The 19,249-nt window shown below is 33.2% G+C and overlaps 1 protein-coding gene across 3 annotated transcripts in view; it reads left to right on the forward strand.

Annotated features, from left to right (window-relative positions):
* Positions 1–3,700: 3,700 nt before the first annotated feature.
* LOC108727736 (kin of IRRE-like protein 3) overlaps positions 3,701–19,249 on the forward strand; it is a 72,245-nt gene continuing 56,696 nt past the window's right edge. For 2 of the 3 annotated variants that reach the window (XM_018455957.1, XM_018455958.1), the window contains exon 1: positions 5,037–5,295. In XM_018455957.1, the coding sequence (XP_018311459.1) occupies positions 5,172–5,295 (124 nt within the window). In that variant the 5' untranslated portion in view covers positions 5,037–5,171. Of the gene's footprint in view, positions 3,809–5,036; positions 5,296–19,249 lie in introns of those variants that run through there. The other variant, XM_018455956.1, reaches the window with a different exon arrangement.

Raw genomic sequence — 19,249 nt, forward strand, 5'->3', positions numbered from 1 at the left:
GCCGCTGCCAGTTAAGAGACTATAACGTTACATGACATTCCTTTTGAAAGACTAAAAGAAGCGGTGTGTTGCCAAGCAAGGCCAGTTCTTTGTTCCTTGAGGCCGAAGCGTCTTTTGGACACTCAATCTATTAGACGATCATACTTATCAGGAAAATTAGAAGGAAGTTGGCATCGTCACAGCCGTGACAAGGTCCGAACTCGATAACGGAAAAAATTCGCGAACAAAGGTTAGTCATGTCTCAAGATCTGCGGATAGTTCTCGTTCTTCACACTCAACGAAGAACGGATCTTGTGACATCTTGTTGCTTGTTAAGCCTGTAGGTCTCACTCTAAGTTTATTCTCGAGCCTACAGGACGTTTCACTTACGATTAGTGCTGTCTCAAGATCTGCGGATATTTCTCGTTCTTCTAACTCAATGAAGACCGGATCTTGTGACATCGTGTTGTTTGTTGCATCTGTAAGTCTCACTCTAAGTTTATTCTCGAGCTTACATGACGTTTCAACTTTGATGAGAATCTCTCTCTCTTGTCTTTCAGAGTCTGCCGTTACTACTGTTCTTTTCAGTTTTGAAAGTTACTACTGTTCCTTTCAGTTTTGAAAGTTACTACTGTTCTTTTCAGTTTTGAAAGTTACTACTGTTCTTTTCAGTTTTGAAAGTTACTACTGTTCTTTTCAGTTTTGAAAGTTACTACTGTTCTTTCTAGTTTTGAAAGTTACTGCTTTTTCTTTCAAGCTTTAAAATTAAAGTCATCATTTATAATATTAATTCACATGCAAGTTATTATACAAGAGATTGTTTCCTATCAATAAAAGAAATAAAACTGTATTTGAACTATTTTACTTGTACTTCATTTATCTTTCAGATCATCAAACAAGAACACTGCAAAAAAATTTGATATTCTAGCAACCGGTTTGAACGTTCTATGTGATTATTTTAATAAATAATAAGTGAGAAAATGGCTAATATGAGTCAAGCGCTGTACTTGATGCGCAATAATAAATTAACACAAATTAGTTAAAAGACGTAAATATAATTAATTAAATCGTATGTTTCAGCATATTTTATCATCTTCAGCAAGGTGATTACAAATTGTATACATCAAGAATATAATCTATACTGATGTAATCACAATTTGTTATCAATTTGCTGAAAATGGTAACTGATGATGCTTAACTCGTATATGTGTGTCGTTTTTTTATTATTCATACAATTTTCGTGTCCTATTATACTTTCTTTAAAATTATTTTTATAGTTTAACAAAATTATTTTCACATGTATATCTAGCTAAATTTTTAGGTATTTCAGCAAAATCATTTTTTCCGTGTACAATCTTTAACGCAAATAACAATATCATTAACTTATTCATAAGAAATGAAAGATTAAAAAGGTTGAAAAAACCATCGACTTTAAGGTAAACGTACCAGTAACTGCACGTTTAAGCGTAGGTTGTCATAAATAATACAATTTATAATATCAGAAAGGCTTTTAATATTGTAAATATTTTTATTCATTTGAAAATTTAAGACTCCCTTAAGCGAGCAAAAATTATTTGAACTCGCTTATAACAATTATTAATTAAAATATTTAAATAAATAATAATAATAGAATGTGTCAATGTACAGCCGGTCGGACACTGGGACTACAATTTGAAAATTAGTATGCTGACAGGAAATATTGATATAAATAGATGTTTAATGACAAAAGACAACTAATTCAAATTGATCTTTAAAGTAAAAAGTATTTGAGACTAAATGTTAATTTAAATAAATAAAGTTTTGTGTAACTTCGGACATAGGTACGTCCGGTACCAGTGACCGGACATTTACATAAAACTTTATTTATTTAAGTTAATAATGATCTCAAATACGCTTTTTAAAACGTAATTATTTAATTGTAATTTAATTTTTAAATTCAATAAATTATAATACAGTAATAAAAAAAGCATTTGAGATTAATAATAATAAATTTCGTATAAGTGTCCAGACATAGGTACATGTCCGGACACTGGTACGTTTACTTTACTAATTAATAGAATTATACTAATATTAATATTCATAATAGAGTTTTAAGCTTAAACTTTGCGTAATACTAAATTTAAAAATTTCCGATAACAAAAGTAACTGTCGATATAACATTTAAATTATCGCGATAAAAAATTTTTTACGCTATCTCTTTTACTGTAATAAATATTAATTTAAAAAGTTTGTAATTTGTACGCGCGTATGATTTTTTATAGACACAAATATTACTAGATTGTAATTTATAACATTTCATAAAAATTAATGCCATCATATTTTGCAATCGCACTAATGGGACTATATTGGAACGTATAATGAATCGAATGTTTCATCCTAGATATTCCAAAAATATAAAGATTACCGACATATATAGTCACCAATAAATGTATATTAAGTGCAACTACTAAATTCGCTAACATGACAAGCCACTGAAAGGCGTAACATTTACCAAAGATTGCAACGTCCGAGGTATTTTCAAGCCAAGCCAATAAATTTTATTTCAACGTCAATACCGTTTCTAGCACCGGCGTTAAACATCGCGGACAGCATTGGCAAGCTCGAGACAGGCAATAACGGTAGTTTGTAGCCCTACATATGCGCTTTTACCCACCTAACAACCCTAATAGCCCTGTAGCACAAGAATAGCGGCGCGTGGCAACGAATGGGCAGTATGACACAAAAGTCATCGATGACAATATCCGCGGTAGTAATGGAAATGCCATCGCGCGAACGCCAACGGCCAACCATCCTCACAATCAACCCAGCCGACGACGACGACGCGACGGTGGGACTATGACGGCGCGCACAAGGGGTGGCACGCGGGTGGGTGAAAGCCGGCATGGTTGGGCATCGCAGCGGGGGGTGGTGGTAAGAGTTGACGTCGGTGGTCGGGGGCTGATATCTAGCTAAGCGCTGGCGCAGTTGGGTCGCGGTCTCCACCACGGCAGCATTTCGCCCACCGGTCTCTTTACGCACCTATCTCCCTCTCGCTCCCTACCCCCTTTATCGTCCCCTACCTAACCCACGACCTCTTCGTACGACCTCTCGTTGTACCTCTCCTCCCCACCTATTCGCCCTTTCGCGAACGGTGCATATACGACACCGAGTGCATAACACCCTCTGCGTCCCTCCGCTGCCCTATGGGGTGAAGGTGTTCGCGCGGCGCGGTGCGTTAGTGTAAGTGCGGCATGATGAATGAACGGTATTTTAGAGGGACGGAAGTGGCGCGCGGTCTTACCTACCCTTTCGCAACGATCGTACGTCACCCTGCACCGGCGACACAAGAATCACAGGATTCCCCGCGAAGATGCGCCTCGCGCGAGAGCTGCAGTTGTCCACGTGGAAGTACCGACCAGCTGTGCTGGAAGGATTTAGTGACGCACCGCTTCTCTCTCTGTGATTGCGCGAATCTTGTCGCTCGGTCGACGCTCCTTCATTCATAATTATATAAGAGCGAAAAGGTGTGACTGCTCCACGTGAAGACAGATTTGTGAAATGTTCTCTCTCGGTAACGAACCGATGCATTCGATGGCGTGATGATGATAAAGCGTGTCGAGCGATTTTGAAAATTAGATGTGAGAACGTGACACCGCATAAATTAAATTGAGGAACGTAGAATTAACTAATCGCGATTTATTTATCATGAGTGTTTTCTGTGTTTCGTTGGATAAACGCGCGAATTCTCCAAGCGCAGAAAAAACGAAAACAATGAATCATCAAAAAAGCGAACACGTGACCACTTCAGCATGGTCGATATCTCGTGAATATTTCGTGGGAAATACTACTCGTACGTATAAATCGCCATTCTTAAAATTCCATTCTACCATAACCGCGAAGTATACTTTGTGCTCTCAGACAATTTGATCATTTTTCAAAAGAAGAATTCTTTTCATGTAAGTTCTTTATAAATCTAGCTATTAATATTGTTACTTTTACGTAATATATAAATAATTACATGCTCATTCGTTCGAAAGCAAAATGTTAGTCTGAATATCTTTAAATATTCTTTAGCATTGAATACATTAATATTAGGAGTCAATTTTCAGCTTCTGATGTATCCGCGATGTATCTTTTAAACAAGTTTATTTAATATTATTATCAATTAGAGTAAAACGATCATATCGTGAATTCTTCAATAGCTTGACAATGTGGCTCAATAATGGCTCTTCGGTTAAACTATCTATTCATGCTCTTTGCAGCAAGATCAATTTATAGCAGTATCCTTGCATGCGGATCCGGACACATTCATTGAAATCCAATGACAAGTGAAATTAATATCACTAGCTGTGTTGTGTGCATACCGAATTAGTTCTGTCGATTATGATTTGCTGGCCAGTAACACCCGATTGGGTAATAGATGCGCGAATTCAATTGAAATCATATCACGTTCGTTTTCAATCGCGCGTTCCGCAGCGCGTCATTTAACGTAAACTTATCGAAGGACCGGTAACATATATCGCGCCATTTGGTCACATATTGTTGATCTCGCTGCTCGCATGGTTTACATAAAAGCGAATAGCACGTACGCTTTTCAACAGCGAATAGAAACGACATCACGCGCAACGCGATTAAACACGCTTGTCTCTCTTTTTCCCGTTGGTGCTTGAAATCGTAATCGCGGCAGAAGTAATTACTTTCCCGAGTAATTGCGTACATTCGCGCATGACGGTCCGTTGAATAATTTGGAAAAATATCAAGTATATCGTTGTATATAATATGAGATGGTTAACCTGATTACAGCGATGGTTAATTTCTATATTTGCGTTAATTTCTATATTTGCGTGCTAATCATTTAATATTTAAAAACATCTATGTATATATGGATTTAATTACTCAAGTAAGAGAAAATATAAAATATAAGGTTTTTACTTTGTCCTTAATTTCATGATGCAATTATTTTATCGTTATCGATAAAATATATTTTCGTGAAAACTTGAAAAAAGAGCAAGCTTTATTCAATTTTTAAGCACTTCTTGGTTTGGAAAATATACAAAAGTGCAAAGTATTATCAATGACTGACGGAAATAATACAGCCAAATGGCAAGTGTTGCAACTGTCAGTGAGCGAAGTGAATTCCTTTTTATTACCAACCAGGAAAGCACGTCGCCCTCAGCCGACTGTTGCAGCTTTGAAGAAGCAGTTGACGTGAAATGTATCGGAAACGATGGACTGTGAAAGCATTGGGAATGGATTTACAATATAGCGGCAATGGGACCGGTTGGTGCAAACCTTTCAAAATGATCTGCATTTTCATCCTCTTCATGCTGTTGCACGGTAAGGATACGTCGAATTCTTAGATGAGATATCAAATGTTATTCAGTATATTTTAATAACTAATTATTTTTTTAAGAAGTCAGATAAATCACGATAAAATTAAAAAATCTATATAAAACATATATAAAAAAATCGGCATTAAAAAATTTTAATAATATTTTGCTACATCGAATTATGATATCTTATCACCGCTAGAAATGAAAATGATAGTAATTTATTCAATAAATCGCGATAAATTATTCGGTAATTTTGAAAAACTGATAATTTAACAAAAAATTACAGAAATAAGAAAATTCTGATTTAAAACTGAAAAAGAGCATTTATAATCTTTAAATTAAATAAAATACTTTATCTAACTAATATTTTCTAATAATTTTAATTATATATATATATATACACAATCTTTATTAATTAGAAAACTGTAGGTACATAGTAACTGGAGAAACTTCAAAAAAATATTCTTTATTAGACTTTATAATATAAAAGTGTGATGTATGTGAGTGTAGTCTTAAATTATTTTTCATATTTCATATCTTACAGACTTACATAGCGACTACATAGAAACTGTGGTACTATGCAATATAATTAAAAATTTTTAAATAAAGAATAAAAATGGAAATATTTTATAAGAGCATGATGTGAAAATAGATTTATTCAGATTACTCTCTTTTAAAATCTTCAAAAATGTTTAGAATTAAAATAAAATATATATATTCTAAGTTGGAAAGAGAAAAAGCGAAGTTTCTGAGTGCAAAAGATGGTAAGTAACGAACAGACATAATATAAGAATTTTATTTTATCTTATGTGAGGAAAACATGATTTGCACACAAAGTTGTAAAAAACAATGAATTTTATCCAAATTACTAATAATTTACCGTTTTACCGTAAGTATAATTGTCAGATTGAAACTGACGTAATTTTTATACATTTCTAGTCGCTATAGAAAAATCTATAAATTTCTGGCTATATAAATATAATATACATCATTAAAGATATTAATAAAACGAAATAAAAATTAAAATAAGAAGATTTGATCGCAAAAGTATATTTTAATTAACTATATTATTAAATTTTGGGTAAATAGTGATCTGTCAACGTAACATATACGATATACCACGCGGACACACTGTGTAATTTCAATAAAAATTCTACCTGTCAAAGAGCGAATACGCGTATCATACGAACAAAAAAAACACGTCATTGTAGAGTAGGAATGCGGAATAAGGGTTGAAAGATAACGGCGCATGCATATGTATTCATCTGTAGATCCACAAACGACGGTCGTACGAATCTGGGGAGAATATACACGAAGAATGACCTGGCGAATGTTGTTACGGTGGAATACAACAACGTTGTGTGATGTGTACAACGTTTTAAAAAGCGTATATTCGACAAGCATGCTCGTTCGCATGGAGTAGCTTTTACGTGCAGCACCGCGCGCGAATCCACACGCCACCATTACCGGAATTGCCATGAGCATATTTTTCCATTCGATAAACACCGTTGGGCAAACACAGCGAACGTTGTTGCGATGCTGCGATAACATTGGGAGAAATTTTTGTACGTTAAGGCGATGCGCGAGATCGGATCGATGTATCTATATGTTTCACGCAATATCATAAATTCTCCGTTCGACAGTTTGATATTTATTCAACATATGATGATTTGTAATAACAAAGTGTATGCCAGTATCGACAGCAAGTTTACAAGGCATCCTATATTTTGAGTTATATAAATTCGAACTAATCCAATTAGATAGGATAATAATGGTTAATTATATTAATTGTATACAATTAACAATATACAATACATGAACCTTTTTACTCAAATTTCCAAACTATTAATATATGCCATTATTCTTGATATAATTCATTGCTATTATATTTACTAATTATATGAAACATTTCATATAGGGTAAACCCGGTATATAAGCCGCACCTAAGGGAGATTTAATTTATCAAGTATATTTACCATATTTAAGGCAAATGAACCATACCAGTAAAAACTTCATACTTTCTATTACTATGAAAAAAATATTAGGAATTCGAAATATTAAGTTTTCAAAAAATAAACTTTTTGAAACCCTTACATTTTTGCCATATATCCCATAGGGGTGGGATATATGGCTACTCATAGGGGGAGGGGGGGGGATATGTATGGTTCATGAAAAATTTACAAATAATGCATATAAATAAGACGTAAAATGACACAATAACTTACAAAATGCGTTTATGAAGTTTTATTAAGGATTAAAAATGATAAATATGTATATGAAGTAATAAATAATAATTGATGATAAATATATATATGAAGTAATAAATAATAAAAATGTTAAATATATGTATATGAAGTAATAAATAATAATTACAATCTTCCTACATATATTAGAAGTGTTATGACAAGAGGTACATATTTCATGTAATGCGTTTATTGCATTTAGTGCACTGATTTCAATCTGCGCACTTTGTATGCTTTGGGCATAAATCCCGCCCGCTAAAAATACCGCATATCCTAAACAGGTGGAATATACAAGACAACAAAGATAACAATGGACATAAAAGCAAAGCACTTGTATTTTGCTATACAACATGCTTTTGTATAGCATACTATTCCTCTACACGTATGTATTACGAAATAACCACTAGGTCTTTTACACGCCCTACAGTAATCATTTTATGTAGATTGTAATTTATGATGGCGCTACTTGTTACAGTGACAAATCGATTCAACTCACAATAATTTCATTAATATTAACAGTAAGAAGCTGAAATTATAACTCAATATTAATATAACATAAAGGCATGTAACAGAGTAGTTGCGAGAAAATTACCTCCACTCCTTCTATTTTTTCTGACTTCTGCGGCGTAAATCCCAGTGCGGCGTATTTGCTGAGTTTACTCTATGTCTCAAAAGATTACGACGCGACATAGTGTGTACGAAACCAGCGAATTTCATGAGCGTGACTTTACGAATAGAGAAAAGCATCGCAACGTCGTATTTCCGTGAAAAAGAGTAAAGATCTTGCCGCAAGCGCGCCTTCAAACTCAGCTTGAAGGTGCAAGCTGCGTTATTTAGTCGTGAGCCATAAACACGGATGCAGTGGTGTCGTCGACGTAATATCGTGCCAGAGACAATCTGTTTGAAAAGGTGCCTTTACAACCACGCTCTCCGGTCCGACTGTCATTAGACCGCAACTATACTCGCATCACAGCATGATTTCTTCCCGAGTCTCGCGCAACTGATTTTATTTATTACAAGGCGCATCATTTATGGCCAAGCTACTTTTATTAAAGCGAATCCAGGGGATTTTAATCGTAGTTGAACATAGTTAATAATTGATTTAATAACGCGCAAAGAATGTTACGAAAATGGTTGTATATAAAATAATTGCACTTTGATAGTCTTCTTGTATACGTAATATATTTGTATATTTCAAAATTGTACACCTTTGTGTAACGGATAACTTTTTATTAAATAGTACACTACGGAGTATTAGATTCATCACTCCGGCTACTATTCACATCTCCCTCGGTTCTTTTACGTTTTGTCGGCGTTTATGCGCTTTATCATGCATCATCTACTATAGCGTACTTTGCGTAGTCTGACACGTATATTCGCTCCGCAGATATGACATGAGAGTATAATAATGTGACGTTCACAACACCTTATTTTATGCAAATAAAGTGACGTTTTATGGACAACCAAAAGCAAATATAAAGATAAATTGACTCTTTTTGCTTGTATTTTTCTTTAAATAAAATAGACTAGTAGTATATTATTTAATAAAAAGTTGAAATCCGTTTACAAAGATATACAATTTTGAAACATACAGATATATTACATAGACTTACAAGAAGATTATCAAAATGCAATTATTTTATATACAACTATTGCGTAACATTCTTTGCGCGTTATTAGATTAATATTACAGCAAGTAAAAAATATATAAAATTTGAATAATAATAATTCGCTCTTCTACACATCCCTAATATTTTTCTTCCATTTTGCATAATTATTTCCATATTAAAAAAAAATTGGTCATTTAATGCACCAAAATAATGTCATATAGAGCAACATCTAATCCAACAAATTTTTTAGATGTAATTATATGCGTTCTATCATACCGCCATGTAATTTCCGTTACGATGTAAGTAATGTCTACAAAAACGTATATGTATGTTACAGAGTGGCTCAGTCAACATACATATCGATTCCTTGATACGCTTTGCGCCCGCAATTTTCAATCAGCTCGGCTGAATGATCGCGGCTGAGTAACATACAGCTACCATACGTATCCATTAGGAAATTGAAAAACGTAGATGTTCCCCGTCGTCCGATGGCACGCGTCTCGAAATGATAAAAAGGACTGGCGGAGCAAATACTGGCAAAGCAATGACGTGCACATGAACGTGTGCGTGAGCTCGTGCGTATTTATATGCCATATAAATATTATATATCGGAAATAAAAAGGGCTTACCGATGTTTCTAAAAGTGCAATAGTCAGAAAATTTCCATTTAATGTAGAATATAATATCAATATAATATACGAACTATTATATTTTCAGTATGGTGATAATACTGTATCGTTTCCTTACTTAAAAGTTACACTAACTAAAGATGTAATTTTTGAGTTATTATCTAATTGATGAATAATTAGGTAAAGATTATTCTATCAGTCGTCAAAAGTAAACTAATTTAACTTTACATTCCATCCGCTAAATAGCATTAGTATCATTCTTAAAGTTTTCGAAGAGATCATAAATATCTTCTACAAGAGTGACACCAAGAGTGACACATTTTGAGTTGTGTCGTTTTTTGTAAATAAAAAGTCTTCCACAGAGAACATTCAGAGTTGAGACAGTTTTGATGACTAAAGTTTGAAGAAAAAGTTTGTTTTATTTTCAGTGTAATCAGTTTAGCTGATCAAGGTAAATATAAACTGTTAATGATATTTATATAACTTTTAAATTATTCCAGATTTATTATAATTTTATAGGATATTAAAAACTCAAAAAGAATGACTCTTTAAAAATTGTGAAACGAAAAACATAAAAATGATATTTGATCATGTTTCTAAAAATCTGTTTGCCGATATTATTTGATTAGTCAGTAATTTTCGGTTAAGTCGAAGAACGCAAAAAATTTTTTCTTTTTCCTGGAAAACTGAATTTTTTAAATAGTGTCACTTTTGAAGTAAGAAAACGATATTATGTTTTAATATCTTTTATATTAAATGGCAATTTTCTGACTATTGCGCTGACTATTGCATCGATTTTTAGAAATCTCAATATCGTACCTACTATCTAAATCTGAATCAGTGGATAGTCACTAATTATCGAGTGGCATACTTGGCACTGATAATCAGTGAAGTTCAATTAAAAAAGGAAGAATGTTTGAGCATTATGTAACTAAAATACTTATATTTGCATGTTAATTTCAATTTTCTAATACCATATTCATTGAATTTATGCATTAAAACAAGATTGGTTAGATCACATAATAAAGATCAGCTTAGGGATCTTACATTTCATTCACTGATTACCAGTGGCATACTTGGCACTGATATCAGTGATTATCCATTGATTCAGATTTAGAGAGTACTATTCCCGATTCTACAAATCGTGGCACATCCAAAACGATAAAGTTTCTTTCAAGACTAAGACTTCTTCTGACTTGGCTTAAAGATTTGTATTTATCGTGTCATCGTATCGTCAAAGTTACAGACGTTAATTACGATCAGAGGTGCTCCTTGTAAGCAGCTGAGTCGGCCACCATTTAATACGATTAGCCTTAATTTATACATAAGACCGCGATTAAGTATACCAGACGTAATTTGTAAAATTCGATACTACGCGGCCTTTCACGTTTACTCGAGATTGATGTTTTATTCAAACGATGCTGCTTAAGATCGACAACCGTTTCGTCGTGGCTCGTAATTTTGTATTCGGCTTCAATATTTGCGTCGCAGGATTAAGTTTAACTAACGACGCGACATTTCCATCTAGGTATAAAATGCTTGCTTCAACAAGTTTGCAACGTTCCGATTTCTCTTTGATACGAGTTTAGGAATGTTATATGATGCAACACACAAATATACAGACTTGAGCTTACTCCTGAAGATACACGATTACATTTGAACGCATCTAACGAATTTCAAATTGCATATATGCATTTGCGAATACAATACATTGCAAATAAAATAATTATGGCATCGAAATTGGCGAGTTGATAAGTATGCAATGTTTAGGAACGTCAATAGTAGAAAGAAAATAGAGATAAATGGATTGGTTCTCATTTGAATTTCAGTCGAATCAATACATCAAAATTTCATCTTGCGATATTTTATAAAAGAGGTAATAGAGCAATAAAAAATAATAATTACACTCGCTAAATAAGTATCCATCAAGAAAGAAACTTCTTGAAACACCTGTGCTCGAGTATCTACCGAAGATAAATCAACATTAACTGCCAATTGAATCGAGTCTCTTATAAGAAGTGGCTATAACTTTATATTGTCTAGTAGTTTCTAAGTTAATATTGGATTAACCATATATCGTAAAGATAATTTAAAGTTTCCAGCTAGCAAATTAGTTTCAAGTGCACAGTATCGACATTTAAACAATTTTGATGTGACTACACTGAAAGAGCAATTTTGTTGAAGTATATAAAAATTTGATTAGATACAGATTTGAAAATAATTTTATGGGACCATCAAAATAATTTTACAGGAATCTTAAGCATGATGAGCAATGCTCTGCAGAATATTTTGATATTCTAGCAACCAATTTTATCGTCCTATCTAATTGTTTTGATAGTCCAGCAAAATTATTTTTCAGATCTGTATCTAGCTAAATTTTTAGATTCTTCAGGAAAATTGCTCTCTTTCAGTGTAATATTTTTAATAATAATCCAATAAGCTTACTAAAGTTCTCTAAATAAATTTATAAATTATAAATGTATAAATATAAATATATATATAAAATTCCTTCTAGAATGATTATTGTTAATAATTCTACTGTCGATAGTGAAGAAAGGATCTTAGAGCCATCGCCATCATTGATCCTAGAAAAAGTCGTTACTTTAACGGATTATCGAGCATCGTCGCGCTTATCGTAAAAGGACCAAATCCCCGAGCTTCGTCGGCGCCACGATCGCTCAATGTGCTTTTTTTTACTTCTTCCGAAATCTCGATCCGATCAGTTCATTCCAAAGTAACGCCTTCGATAAGATTCTTACAAGTAGGTGTTCCGGTAAGAAAAGAGCGACGGAAAGAGAAGGAGGAAGAAAACTTTCGCTGGCGATATTGGTATTCAGAAACGCAAACTTTTATTCGCGAGGCGCTCACGAAGTCCGCGAGTATTGGATATGCATTTCGATAACTCTGTCATCGGTACACCGAACAGAGGATATTGCAATTTTACAATTGATACAAACAATAGAATCCAACTTGGCGATTAATGGCGAATAAACTCGAAGGAAATTCGCCGTATTGTAAGCTAACCGAGTCGGGCGGACAAAGAGCTCTTTTTCTCCATGCTATTAAATTTTCCGAGTTCTCCCGCAAAGCACCTCATTACAAAGCCTTAAAAGACGAATTTTTCTTTCGAAATACTTAATTAATTAAGAACGCCACCCTAAATTCGACGTCGTTATTTAACTCGTGTACGATCGAACCGTAATCGATCCACTTCTATCTGTGAGCCGCAATGTTGCCCATTAAAAATTTGCTGTTCGATTTTTAATTCAAGCACAAACGCGACACGTGTACAAATAAATTTTCTGGATAGACAACACTATGAAATTTGAATCAAAAGATTTATATTGCTTTCGACAATAAATCTTATTATTATAAAATTGAAAAGTCTTATTGAATAAAAGAAAATTAACGTTTGATCAGCTTGTGCTGGCTCTTATAGAGCCACTTCACAGTTTTTGATTTATTATCATTAAAACCTAAATTTTGTTAATTGTTTAAAATTGAAGAGCCCACGGATTAAGGGTCATCAATTTTCGCGTTAATAAGATATTTTCGGCAAAGTGGATTGCTTTACTGCTTGGGAAGACGGATTATGCTTTAAGGTGCCTAATTAATTGGCTCGCTCGTTAATTAAACGTACCAATTTAGTTCCACCACGCGCCTTCCGCAAATGACCAAATTGTGGACATCACCTCGATGGCGACATGTAAATTAATCATCTCACGGGAAGTTGCCATCATCTGCAAATAACTAAATCGACAAGTTCAAATAAAGCAAATATGCAATGGTCGAGTTTAAACGTTTGAACAGATCTCATGAATAAGTAATAATTCGCGTCTTATATTGTTCATTCTTGAAACGAAGTTGGACTCCCGGAACTTCTTACGTTTAACGCCCGAATTAACTAAATTTCTTTGACACGCAGAAAACTGACCATTGCAGGTTGCGCTACATTAATCATTTCGCAAACTGTAAAGCGTGATGAAGGCACTTGGCACGTTTACACAGGTTACGTTTGCAGTGAGTAACTCTCGGCAGCTAGGGATAACTACAACGTAATACGTCCGCTTACAGCGGTTAACCGAAGGTAAAGGGAATTCCTAGACCTCGCGGGCGAGTAAACGGTCTTTGATTTATGGTACGGCTAATAGATTTTCCGTCAGAGTGAAAATTCATCAATTCACAGTAACCACGGTTAACGCAGATCGATATCTGTTACGCGATATCACTAGCGGATCCGCCAAGCAAATATTTTTGTTTCCACCTTGTCAGGCGTTTTTCAAAAAGTCCTCCCGGCCAGAGCAAGCGCTCACATAGATCAGACCGAGAATAACGTTGCACGCGCAATATCCACCGATCGCGTCATGATATATCAAAGCGCAATTTACGACGCTGCTATATCGCCAATATCAAACGAGCTTTTTCTCCTCTCTTCTCTCGTGGCGGGGTGACTGGGAAATATGGTTGCGTTCCGCCAACGAATCCGAAATTTATAACAGGATCAACCGTGCAAACCGATGACGGTCTCGGATCGTAACATCCTTCATCGAGGGCATATAAAGGCGGTAGGATCACCAGCCAAGAAGAGTATGTGTGTATGTGTGTATGCTCGCTAAGAGAAAAGTGAATAATTCACGTCTACAATTCTACGGAGCTTTTCGCGCTCAACAAGTGAAAGAACGCTGTGCCATAAAACGATAAAGCATTCTTACATACTTACGAAAAAATTGCTACTATAATTGTAATCGACTAAGCCTGAGAAAATTTGTTGCAATTGGAGCGTTGTATTATAAACTATTGTACACAGACATGATTTATACGAATAATTTTGCAACGAGTTGATATGAATATTTCATACAAGTGGATAAATAGAAACTTAAGATATTGGCATTTGTAAAAAAAGGTACATCACTTTGACGTATTTTAGCAAAAATGTTTCACACTTCGGTTAATCGACCAGCTTCAAAGGAACGAATGAAAAATATTGAGGAAAGGAAAGAATTCATCGTTTATGCGGTATATGAACTACTGTTCCATTAGTCTCTATAATGAGACCACGTTTCTAGAAAGAAGGAAAGAAAGTCGATTTTCTCTCGACTCAATCGTATTTCTCTTCTTTTCGATATCAATATTTCCGATTGCTTCAGAACATCGTAAAATCATTCGGCTTATAAGAAATCTTTGCATCTTATTTCTCTAAAACGCGGGATTCTTACATACAATTTACACACGGGCGATGTCTCATCCTGAGCGGATTGTAATGTAAACTACAACTTGCGCACTACTTGTGCCTTATTTTATCTTTTTAGATATAAAATAAAATAAATTAAAAAACATTTAATGTATTAAATATTTTATATATTAAAATTTTTATTCTTTTTAAATATTAATGAATAAAAATTATTTTCATGTGTATACTTTGCACAAATTCTAACAAACTGACAGCGGAGATTTACGCGATCGATCCTTATTCACATTATTCATGAAATAATATATGAACGGTAGAGCGATATAACGTGAATATGAGAGCAAAAAGAACTGAACTGTGTGTGTGTGTGTGTGTGTGTGTGTGTGTGTGTGTGTGTGCGCGCGTGTGCGTGTGCGTGTGCGTGTGCGTGTGTGTGTGTGTGTGTGTGAGAGGAAAGAAGCAATTTAGTGGAATATTAGCAAACGTCTGGTAAATTCTCTCTGACATTCATCATTTTGCATAAAGTAAATTTGTCGATGCATTTACTAATATGAACAAGCCTCATTTTGCCATATGCCTCATCCGTAGAAATTTTTTGATGGCAGAAAAACAGGCGATGTGGAAAGTAAACCGAATCGATCGATAAGTAGAGGAAACGAAGGTAGTTCATCTCGATATGCGTTTCTTTATTACGCTGTGGGGCTGATACGAGTAGACACAGGAAAGGAAAATTTGCATCCCAAAGAGTTTACATTGGGAATACGAACGCTCGGTGCAATATTTTCCGAGGAAACGGTTCTGCATCGTCGGTCGCGTCATTCGACGAAAATCGACGTAGCGCATATATAGGTTATTCAGAAATCGCCCGACTTTAAAAAAATTCTTCTGAGAAGTGGAAACGATATAAAACCGCATTTAGCGCTAACTACGCGATCCCTTTATGAACCATTCTCGAAAATAAGAGCTTCCAAGTTAAAAGAAGCGGAAAGTTGTGAGAGCCAAATTACATTTCAGCGACACTTCTCGAAGTTCGTCCTGCAATACATTGAATGTATATAAAATAATATGGAAAGAATCTTCTTATATATCTGCGCACGCTTGCCCATTTAATTAAATAGCAAAGCTTTTAAGAGGTTTATAAGTTAAAATTACCGACACTCTATCACGACGACACGTCTACTGTTGTCAGCAATTTTCTTCGGCACTTCTATCCACACTATGTACCACTTCATGGTTCGCGATAATAAAAACTTTGTTTCGACTTTCTAATAGCTCGTCGAAATAATAATTTATTCATGTCACATTGTATTACATAAACTAGCTGTTATTACGAACATTCTGCGACAACTCGACACGGCTACGTCTCGCGAATTTTATGCGAATCAACTCGATATTTACAATTTGGTGAATGGTAAATATGACAGATAATCAAACTGTCGGTAAAATAAGCCCTCTACCTCAGTTAAAAAAACATGAACATTTCGATGGAAAATCGCAATAAGAATACGCACGGTTTTTCAAATTATTCCAATATTATTTCAAACATTTTTTTAATATTATTTCAAAATTGAGCGTTTTTCACATAGATATAAAATCAACAAGCATAAACAGAGTTTCAAGTTAATAAATAATATAAATGGATAAGAATACAATTATTATAAGGACTCTCGAAATTTAAAAAATTCACAAAAGAATTAGGGAAATGAGAGAACGGCGCAGTATTTGGTGCGCAAATATTCAAAGAATTTAGATTTAGTAGGTAAATTATATATATTTGATTTGCTGTTACAAATTCGAATTTGTAACAAATCAAATATATAATTCACTTATAAATTTTAACTCTTTGAATCTTTGCGCACGAAATATCGCACTGTACATTTGCCTAATTTTTTATTAATAAATGAATAGGTTATGAAAGATTAAGACAAAATAAGAGAGATAATAGGAATAAATACAATAAAATTCATAGTAAAGATATATTACATACATAAATTAATTGTAATATCAAATGTAATAGTAAAATATTTCTTTCTATCTATTTGTGCTTTTTCTCTTTTTCAATTTATACTTGCAACATATTAAATGTGTTTCGAAATTTCATGCTAAAAGATTATTTGGAGAAAGAATAGAAGGGAAAATAAAATAATACATTTAAATATTTCTTCATATTTTTTTGTTCTTCACTTCTCTTTCTATTTGTGTTATAACATATTAAATGTATTTTTAAGATTTTATTCTAAAAGAATATTTGAAAAAGCAAAAGCAGGAGAAATAACATAACATTTAAATATTTCTTCCTATTTATATTTCTTCCTTTTTTTGTTTTTTTACTCTTTTTCTATTTATACTTATAATATATTAAATGTAATTTTGAATTTTGTTTTAATGTATTTTAATATTTGAAAAAATATTTTTAAAAAGAAAAGAACAGAAAATAGATGACGCATTTAAGTATTAACAACTTTTCTCATATTATACATAATAATAGTTTTTTTTCCGTAATAATAAATTTTATTTTAAGTACACATAAAAAATATTTTGTTCCAATCTTCATATTTCGCCAGCTGTGAAAAAAACACTATGAAGAAAATTAAATTATACTTAAACGCTTTATATTATATCTCAATTCTTATAATTTCATTTTTACAACGTATTTTTCTCTCATTTCTCTTTTCTTTAAACTGTTAACTCAAGAATTTAATTCATTATAATAAACTTGATACTCTTTGCAATTCTTTATTATTCTTAACATGTCAAATTCTCATAATCTTCTCAAATGCATTTTTTGACAATTCTACCAGTGTAATGTTTCGAAATTATGAAATATTGATTTTAATCTATAACATATGTGTATATACGAGTATATGTTATAGATTAAATCTATAATATCATTTATAACATATCTATAATATAGATTAATGTATACATATATGTACATATCTGTTATACATACATACACCTGATAAAATTTTTACAGATTCGATATCTCAATGAAATAAAATAAAAGATTATTTGACTCACCAACACAATGCGCAGCAGCGGAGTTGTAAATTGCGTTGAATTCTGTAACAGACAAAAAATATTCATGTTATCATAATCAAAAAATGTGAAAGAAATTAATATTCTAAAAAAATGATTATTGCTTGAACTTAACCTTTTATTCTCTTTTTTTTATAAATAAATACTTTTTCAAAAAGATAATTGTGTATAATTATAAAAAATGTTTTTGTATAAGTAGTTTTTTAATAAAATTGTAAAAATAAACATCTTTTCTTCCAATTTTTATTTCAAAAAATTATTCGAAAAGACAATCTAAATAGAAATTAATATATTTATATTATAAATAAATAATATATAAATAATATTATATAAATATAAAATTGCGTACTCTACGGTTGCTCCGCCGTCACCCGATGCCTTCCAGGCCTCTTGTTCCACTCATTGTCAGGTTCTTCAGTTGCAGTCACACAATACGACACTCGCGAGAATATGACTTAATTACAATCGCGCGGCATTTTAAACGGCATCGACATTAATTATATATGACATGAAATCCCGCGAAATACGCAAAATTTAATAAATTACTTTTACCAATAGACCGCATCAAAATAGCTAACAAGACATTGGACGCATGAAATGATTCGCGGCACAATTTGTTGATTGGGCGTTAATGTGCTAACGATAATGATAATGACACTGTGACTTTACAAAGAACAATATGTCATAATAAACATCAAGTCGTACATCAACCGAATTCCTATTTCTTCGAAATATTTAACGCGTTCTTCAAAATAAATGTATTAATTTATATTATCTATGATTTTGACGTTACTATTAAATAATCTACATATTTTATGGCCTACCTTGGCGTTACTTGAATTATTTAACCAGAAGAATTCTATATTATCCCATGTTCTTAATACAAAACCACTAAACAAATTACAGCAAAAAACTCGAAGCGCGGTATAGGAATAGACCAGTAAAAGCATGATCGCTAAAGAGATACCTTTTGCTCGGAATATCGTAGCGAAACTAGATATAATTTGCAATTTCCGTTTTCTTTTTCTACAATCGTTATCTTAAACAATTATTACTTTGAATAAATCGCGGAAGATATCTGCGTGGGTGAATAGTAATCACTGTGATACTTTCACTGTGATAAGAATCGCTTGATCTTTGCTTGTCGCAATAACGTTTCGAGAAGTAATATCATAAAAAAGTAACGATACACGGAGCGGCTCGGTGTCGTATCTTGTCTATCTCGTCTGTCGGCGTGCGAGTGGTAAGG

Source organism: Mycetomoellerius zeteki, unplaced genomic scaffold (assembly GCF_001594055.1).
Source record: "Mycetomoellerius zeteki isolate Tzet28-1 unplaced genomic scaffold, Tzet1.0 scaffold52, whole genome shotgun sequence".
In the NCBI taxonomy this organism is placed as follows: Eukaryota; Metazoa; Arthropoda; class Insecta; order Hymenoptera; family Formicidae; genus Mycetomoellerius; species Mycetomoellerius zeteki.